Raw genomic sequence first — 8,795 nt, forward strand, 5'->3', positions numbered from 1 at the left:
CTCTCTCTCTCTCTCTCTCTCTCTCTCTCTCTTTCTTTCTTTCCTTTCTTTCTTTCCCTTCCTTCCCTCCTTTCTCTTTGTCTCTTTTTTTTTTAGACAGGGTCTTGCTGTCACCTATGCCTGAGTACAGTGGAAAGATCATGGCTCACGGCAGCCTTACTCTCATGGACTCCAGTGATCCTCCCACCTCAGCCTCCCAAGTAGCTAGTACCACAGTTGTATGCCACCACAGGTGTGTGCCACCATGCCCAGCCACTTTTTTGTAGTTTTTGTTGAGGCAGGATTTCACCATATTGTCCAGACTGGTATCAAACTCCTGGGCTCAAGCAATTTGCCCACTTTGGCCTCCCGTAGGCTTGAGCCCGTGCCTGGCCATATTTTCTAAGCACTATATTATCTCTCCCTTTTACATGTTCTTTCCCCCTTGGGTGGTCCAGACCCTTCTTGGTGGCAGCAAGAGTAAACAGGAGGCAATACAGGAAGCAAAATGACTCAAGCCACTTCACCAGTGTCATCACACCTAGCGAATGGGCTTAATCCTAATCCTGGGGTTTTCTCATAAATAGTGAGGAATATGAGAAAGAAGGGGAGGCCAGAGCACCTGTTTTCTTTACATTCAATCACCCCATCAGCAGGAGTGACATCAGGTTTGTAGGTCCCAAGAAGCCCTCAAGATTGCAAGTGTAGCATCCCTCGTGATTTACAATCCCACCTCACCATCCCCTTCTTTTTTATTATTATTATTCAAGATGGAGTCTCAGTTTGTTGCCCAGGCTGGAGTGCAGTGGCATAATCTTGGCTCACTGCAAACTCCACCTCCGGGTTCAAGCAATTCTTGTGCCTCAGCCTCCTGAGTAGCTGGGAGTACAGACGGGCCACCATGCCCAGCCAATTTTTGTCTTTTTACTAGAGATGGGTTTTCACATATTGGCCAGGCTGGTCTTGAATTCCTGACCTCAAGTGATCTGCCCGCCTCAGCCTCCCAAGTTGCTAGGATTGCAGGCAACCTAGGATTGTAGCACCCGTGGCAGGCCCCTTTCTGTTTTCAGTCTTTGCCCATTGCACAAATTGCCTCCCAAGTCCCTCTCTAAACTCTGAGAGGAGATAGTTGGATGAGTTGAGTCAGTCTGCCTCTAATTACTGCTTATTTAATGTGATTGTGGATTTTAATATCATTAACACAATGAGGGGTTCTGAGGCAAATAGGAGTGGTGCCTGCACAGCTGGCTTCAGCTGAATTCTTTGCCATTTGTGTTCTTGGCTTATTTCATCCTGTGGTTTCAAGATGGTGAAGGCTCAGCAGTGCCTTTCCTCCTTATCTTGTCTGCTTCTCCACACATCTTCCCTGGATGTACAAATGTAATGGTTAGGTAGTGTGGATCATTGTATATCTGAATATCTTTCTTTTTATCTATACAAGCTGAAATGAAAACTTAAAATACTTTTGGTCACAACCCACTTTCCTTAAAGCTCTACAGAGCTCACTAAATTTTTTTTTTCTGGATGTAGTGGTTTGGAAAAGTGTAAGGACATATTATCCACCTAAATGTTTGTAAAAGCTTTGCCCTCATGGAATTTACAGTCCAATGGAGAAGAAATAAATTATTTGTGATGAAGAGTGCAATATGCTTTTCATTTAGTTTTACTTTTCATGTTCTCTGTCCTCTACATGAGATTTGGGGAGGAGGAAAGGCTCAGCTCACCCTTGGGTAATAGAAGCTACCCTGTGCCAGGACAGAAGTTAAGGAAAAGTTCCCGGATAGAAGAATTCACTATATCTTGGAGATAAGACTAAGCTTTGATTTCAGTCTTATGCCAGGGTTGGTTCCTGCTGGTTTTCACGACTCAACTTACTATCACTTTATGGTCACCCCAGGGAGCCAGATGCCTCCTCAAGCGGCCCGTTTCGTTGGTAAGCAGAGAAATTATTTTCCTTTCTACATGCCATCTAGTGACTGGCTTAAAAGTTGTTGCATCTCCGTTCCTAAGAGCTCTGATTTTGATTTGTTTTGGGATAAACCTGTCTGTAGCAGGGAATCTCAGCACTTTATTTCTTTTTAGTCCTTTAATCCTAATGCCAGGACCTTACTCATAAAGCTTCGTAAATCTGTGGCCGCTGAAATATCCTCTCTCCACCTGCCAATAATTTCTTAAACACACATTTTTCATGGAGACTGTTATTAGCCAAGCTCTTCTCTGCCCTTTTTAAGGACACATCACCATGGAGAGATTCAGTCAGGTACTTGTGGGTTCAGTCGATAAGGCTGAGACTTCCCCGTGCCTCAGTTTCCTCGTGTGTAAAAATCCGGCTTGTAAAAATGGTATCTTTCTCACGGCTTTGCTGTAAGAATCGAATCAACTAATGCACACGCACTTGCACAAGCCCGCTCTATTATTATTACATTCTACGTTAAAACTGAACATGAAAATCATGCAAAAAATTGTTTGCAAATTCAAGCCAGATATCGTGTCGTGCTTTAGAATCGCTCATATTAAGTCAAGCACCCCTCTTAGGGCTGCAGGCCATGGGAACAGTTTCTGTGGTTTACGCGTGTGCATTGATGAGCTTATCCACCCACCCCCTCCACTTTGTGTGTCTGGGTCTCCGGATTTCATTATAAAGAGGCAGAGCCCATCAGAGAACTTGATCGCCAGCCAGGCACGGTTTTTTCCTGCTCTGGTCCTTTGTCAGGTCTTTGTTCCGCCCCTGGCTACACTCTAACAGAACCACTTACTGGCGATTCACAGGAGGGGACCGGGCGGCGGGGCGGGGCCTGCGGGACGCGGGGCCCGGGCGCGGACCCGGCGCAGCTATTGGGTTCACCCTGAGGGTCGCGCAGCGCCGAGCGCCAGGCTGCTGGCGGCTGCAGACCCGGGAGCGGAGACCGGCCCGCCGCACCCGACGCCGCCGAGGACGTCAGCGGCGAGCAGCCGGGGCTCGGAGACCGACGGGCAGACCGACGGGCGGCTGCGGCTGCGGCGATCGCGGGACGGAGGGGCGCGCGCGGTGGGAGGGGATCTAATCAGCAGCTCCGGCCGCGCCATGGACGGCACCGACAATGCGACCCTGCTCTTCGCCCCTCTGCTGCCGAACAACTACACCCTGGCGCCCAACTACACCCTGGCGGCCAGCAGCCCTGGCCCCGGCACCGACCTAGCTCTCGCCCCTGCCTCCAGCGCCGGCCCCGGCCCCGGGCTCAGCCTCGGGCCGGGTCCGAGCCTCGGCTTCAGCCCTGGTCCCACTCCGACCCCGGAGCCCACGACCAGCGGCTTCGCGGGCGGCGCGGCGAGCCACGGCCCTTCCCCGTTCCCTCGGCCCTGGGCGCCCCACGCGCCCCCGTTCTGGGACACGCCGCTGAACCACGGGCTGAACGTGTTCGTGGGCGCCGCCCTGTGCATCACCATGCTGGGCCTGGGCTGCACGGTGGACGTGAACCACTTCGGGGCGCACGTCCGCCGGCCAGTGGGCGCGCTGCTGGCCGCGCTCTGCCAGTTCGGCTTCCTGCCGCTGCTGGCCTTCCTGCTGGCTCTCGCCTTCAAGCTGGACGAGGTGGCCGCCGTGGCGGTGCTCCTGTGTGGCTGCTGTCCCGGCGGCAATCTCTCCAATCTTATGTCCCTGCTGGTTGACGGCGACATGAACCTCAGGTACGGATCTGTCTGTTCTCCGGGCATCTGTCTCAGCCCAGCCGCGCGTTTACAGCCGCGGGCCCCCGACGAAGGACAGAGGCAGTGGAGGGGTTGGAATCAGGCGTGGAGGAAAGAGGAGGAAAGGAGGGGAAGATGAGGACGCCCGGGCTTTAGAAGTCAAGACCAACCTACAGGTTGTGCTGCCAGAGGGGCGAGCTAGACGGCAAGGGGGCTGCTTGAAGGCCGGGATTCCATGCGCAGAGCGGCCTTCAGATCCCTCGCCGTCCTTCCGTCCTCCCCGAGCGTCGGGCTGGCGGCGCAGGTCGTTGGCCAGTGGAAGACAAAGAGAAGGGGAAGTCTGAACTAGAACTTGCCGGCGATGTAGAAGTAACAGGGCTACTGGCCTGGCAGACAAAGTAATCTCACATAGGGGACAGGATCGTGGAGTTCAACCAACATGTAGCGGTCAGCAGCTTCATCATGGCTGACCTTGCAGGGTGCTTGCGAGGATGAACGCTCCTTGCCCTCAGAATCATCCAGTCTCAATAGACTTTATAAAGGCTAGGGTAACAGTACTGAGACAGGGTTCCCCCAACCCTTGGGTTCATGTTTCCACTAGGCTTAGATGTGCTGCTCTCTTGGCGCTCCCCTCGGATGATGTCGGTTCTGCCCAGACTTCAACCCCAGGAAGTCTCCCAATTTTCCCTCTACTCCACGTACAACAAAAATGTTGGCTGGCTCTTTGACTCAAAGCCGGTTCTGATTCTGCTCATTCCCTTTTCCGCAGCATCATCATGACCATCTCCTCCACGCTTCTGGCCCTGGTCTTGATGCCCCTGTGCCTGTGGATCTACAGCTGGGCTTGGATCAACACCCCTATCGTGCAGTTACTACCGCTAGGGACCGTGACCCTGACTCTCTGCAGCACTCTCATCCCTATCGGGTTGGGCGTCTTCATTCGCTACAAATACAACCGGGTGGCTGACTATGTCGTGAAGGTAAGGCCCTTCTTCCCTTTCCATACTAGCGTGGAGAGCCCTTGATCTCTGACCCACAGCATAAATGTGAGGAAGTTTGAAGAAGGGAAAGGAAGAAAAGGATTTGGAAGTAGTTGCCTGGATAAAATTTTTTAAAAAAGTTTATGCTACAAAGTTAACTTCCAGTTTTGGGATTCCTAGAACAATAATTAAGACACAGCTTAATCAAAACCAGCATAAAAGAACTATCAGTACTCATCTGGAGGAAACAGATCATAGCAGGGTGAGGAAGATGACAGTGTAATCAAATGGCAACATATTTTCCACTAATTGTAGATAATTAAAAATCAAACAGATTAAATAATTTTAATAGAATTGGTGCGGAGTTTTAGAAATGCATGACTATCTTTTCAAAAGTGGAACTCTAATTCTGAGAAACTCTATTGTAGGTTCCTTTAATGTTTTATTAAATTTTAAAAGTAAGTTGATAATAATGGGACAAAAAGTAATGGAAAAGTTGCATTGTAGCAATAGAACACAAAATACTGGCTTTAAAGCACAAAATAAAAGTTGGGTCCTGGATAATGGAGGCTAAATTACTCTTACTAAATGTGTTTCTTTTTTCTTCCCCATTGCAATATTTTATATGGTCTCTAAAGTTAGTGAAAAAATGAGGGATTTCTATAATTTATGCAGTATTTCTAATATTTCCCCTACGAGTTTGATTTTTTTTTTTAAATGAATGCTTTCTGTAGCAGTAGAGATTTTCTAGTAGTTCACTAGAGAATTTTCTTTGAAAATTCAAGAAGAGCAGTGAAAAAGAATAAGCCATGACAGGATACTGACTTCAGGTAATTAGTCAAATAAAATACATAATTATTCCTGCAAAACGCACGAATTCCTTTAGACAAATGAAGAGAAAAAGAGCCACCTTAATGCTTCAATTATGTAGATTTAAGAAGACACAATCTTCTGTGTTACTTATATTATTTTCTAAAGTAATCTGATTATATAGAGGAGTCAGCTTTTATTACTATGAAAAGTAGAGAGTTGTTTTCTGTACATATATCCAGCCTTGAGTAAAAGAAATCCTGCTCCATAATAAACATGTGTATGTGAATGTAAAAATATATATGTACATGTAAATACACATATATTTATCCATGTTATATCCAATATACTCATAGATACTCTTGAGTTGCATTAATAACTTGTTAATCATTAAGCTAATGCTATTAATATGATGGCATTTACTATAAAACCTTAGGAAGTCTAAGAGAAAGTCAATCAAATGACCTATTTACACACCAAAAACAGAAAAGATGTAGTCAATAGACAGATCAATAAGATTAGCTACCTTTGAATTTAAAGTTAACCTAGCCCTATTCTTTAATTAGAACACTGTTAAGAAACAGCTTCTTAATGCTTTCAATGTGTCATACTTTGAAACAGTAAGTTTTTACATGTAATAGCTTGGTTTCTGCCAATTGTACATCTGTAGTATCTGTACCTTATATAAGTATTGCAGCATCCTCTAGGGTAGAATCTGTGACCAGCTCAGATAAATTTTAAATGCTTTAAGAGTGTAAAGTAATGCCAGTCTCACAGATTGCAAAAGGGATGTCTCCGCTATCCAGGGAACCAGGAGCAACATTTAAGCTGTTCTCTCTGGATCAGTTTCCTTCCCCTGCCCACTCCTCATTAAAAAAATTAAAAAAAAAAAAAGTTAACTACCAATATGAAGGAGAACTAGGAGAAGAATTTTTAGGTATCTGCCTTACTATTCATATTCATACAGCCTGTTTTATTTGAATGAGTGAAATGTACTAGTCAGAACATCAAGACAACATGTTTTATACAAAAGACAGTTGTACTGTATCTAAAATTCATCTATTATAATAGTCCCAAAGCATCATAAAAGACTCACAGATGAGAGGTTTCTCATGAACAAATGAAAAAAAAGTTGCCAAGTTGCAAAGAAGTCTTCACATCTTTATTTACATTTTTTTCTCTTACATAATCTAACAGTAGGTAATTGTTTCAATATTGCAAACAATCCTCTGCAATATATTTTGAGGGTTAAAAACATCACACACTGAGCTTCAGACATTTTAATTAAGTTTCACAAATTTTAACTCCTGTAAAATAAGAACTAATTTTTTATGGAAAACATGGGGTTCTGTTCAGGGAAAGTAAATATCTATTTGTCTGCTCTAATGATCAGACCATACCTGGGGTATGGGCTCAGTTCTAACTGCCCGATTTTTAAGAGGCACATTCACAAATGAAACACATGCTTAGAACAGTCAGGACACCAAAACAAAGTTACGTGATGGAGGCTTTAAGTCTGGGCACAATCTGCCTGGAGAAGAGTAGCCTTCACCTGATAACCGGTGTCTAAGCTTTTGAAGAGCTTTTTCAGAAAAGCTTTTTCTTTTTTTGAAATGGAGTCTCACTGTGTCACCCAGGCTGTAGTGCAGCGGCATGATCTTGGCTCACTGCAACCTCCACCTCCCAGGTTCAAGCAATTCTGTGCCTCAGCCTCCCGAGTAGCTGGGATTATGGGTGCTTACCACCACGCCCGGCTAATTTTTGTATTTTTAGTAGAGATGGGGTTTTACCATCTTGGCCAGGCTGATCTTGAACTCCTGACCTCATGAATTTCCCTCCTCAGCCTCCCAAAGTGCTGGGATTCCACTGCACCCAGACAGAAAGCTGTTTTTTTTTGTTTGTTTGTTTTTGTTTTTTTTTTGAAGAACTGGTCTTCATTGTTCCTAACAGCCTATATCCAAGTCAATGGCTAGAGGTTATAGAAGGCAGACTGTCCCTCATCATAAGGACAGGCCTCCAAACAATCAGAGGTGCCCAACATGGCTCTGGATGCTTCCCAAGGAGGTGGCCTGCCCATCTTCAGAAATATTCTGTCAAAGGTCTGCATTTTGTGTTGGAGATGATACTAGATGGTTGTTTTCTTCCATGAGCTTAGGATTCTCTCACCTGAATTCCTCTTCAACCATCTCATTGTAATTTTCTATTACTAGGTTTCCCTGTGGTCTCTGCTAGTGACTCTGGTGGTCCTTTTCATAATGACCGGCACTATGTTAGGACCTGAACTGCTGGCAAGTATCCCGGCTGCTGTTTATGTGGTAGCAATTTTTATGCCTTTGGCAGGCTACGCTTCAGGCTACGGCTTAGCTACTCTCTTCCATCTTCCACCCAACTGCAAGCGGACTGTATGTCTGGAAACAGGTAGTCAGAATGTGCAGCTCTGTACTGCCATTCTAAAACTGGCCTTTCCACCGCAATTCATAGGAAGCATGTATATGTTTCCCTTGCTCTACGCCCTTTTCCAGTCAGCAGAAGCAGGGATTTTTGTTTTAATCTATAAAATGTATGGAAGTGAAACGCTGCACAAGCGAGATCCTCTAGATGAAGATGAAGATACAGATATTTCCTATAAAAAACTAAAAGAAGAGGAAATGGCAGACACTTCCTATGGCGCAGTGAAAGCAGATAACGTAATAATGATGGAAACTGCTCAGACTTCTCTCTAAATGTGGAGATACACAGCAGCTTCTATCTTGCTGAAATATTGCTTCATATTTATGGCCTGTGGTAGTGCACCTGGTTAACATAAAGAATAACAACTGGTTCACATTATCATACATGTAACAATTCTCATCTTTTCATTTTAAGGTTCATTTGTGTATTAACCAAGCATTGTCACAAATTACAAATCAATGCTGTAATATAATTTGCACCTGGGATGGCTAACGTGCAGCCTGAACTAGTTAAATGTGCTTTTTAGTTTTTTCCATCGCCAATCTCTATGATGTTGCAAATACAGAAACTATTAGAAAACAGGGTATTGGAAATGTAGAATTTTGCGCACTATCTTAGAAGTAAAAACTAGCTATCTTTGTAAAGCATATTGAGTTTAATGTAATTGTTGTAAAAACAAAAATGTGTGCTTTCTCTTTAAATTCCTGATAACGTTGAACTTTGACCTGTATTCAGAAAAAATTCCAAAACAGGTCACTTAAATAAGGAAATATAGTATTTGTCAAACCAGTATCAGAGAAAAGTTACATTAATATATTTGATTACTTGATCTGATATCTATTTGTTAGTGATGAACAATCAACATTTTTCTAGTGGACAAGCCATGTTTTTTTTTTTTTTGGATTGGTC

At 44.7% G+C, this 8,795-nt stretch overlaps 1 protein-coding gene across 1 annotated transcript; it reads left to right on the forward strand.

Annotated features, from left to right (window-relative positions):
• The first annotated feature begins 2,827 nt into the window (after positions 1–2,827).
• Positions 2,828–8,755, forward strand: SLC10A4 (solute carrier family 10 member 4). Its single transcript, XM_032274122.1, has 3 exons — positions 2,828–3,645; positions 4,415–4,625; positions 7,646–8,755. The coding sequence occupies exons 1-3, from the start codon at positions 3,044–3,046 to the stop codon at positions 8,156–8,158; spliced, it is 1,326 nt and encodes a 441-aa protein (XP_032130013.1). The 5' UTR covers positions 2,828–3,043; the 3' UTR covers positions 8,159–8,755.
• The last annotated feature ends 40 nt before the right edge of the window (positions 8,756–8,795 follow it).

This window comes from Sapajus apella, unplaced genomic scaffold, assembly GCF_009761245.1.
Source record: "Sapajus apella isolate SASKATOON/1434 unplaced genomic scaffold, GSC_monkey_1.0 scaffold5, whole genome shotgun sequence".
Classification (NCBI taxonomy): domain Eukaryota; kingdom Metazoa; phylum Chordata; class Mammalia; order Primates; family Cebidae; genus Sapajus; species Sapajus apella.

Coding starts and splice junctions, on each gene's coding strand:
- SLC10A4 (XM_032274122.1), top strand. CDS start 3,044: ATGGACGGCACCGACAATGCGACCCTGCTCTTCGCCCCTCTGCTGCCG. Junction 3,646..4,414: donor GACGGCGACATGAACCTCAG/GTACGGATCTGT, acceptor CCTTTTCCGCAG/CATCATCATGACCATCTCCT. Junction 4,626..7,645: donor TGGCTGACTATGTCGTGAAG/GTAAGGCCCTTC, acceptor TTCTATTACTAG/GTTTCCCTGTGGTCTCTGCT.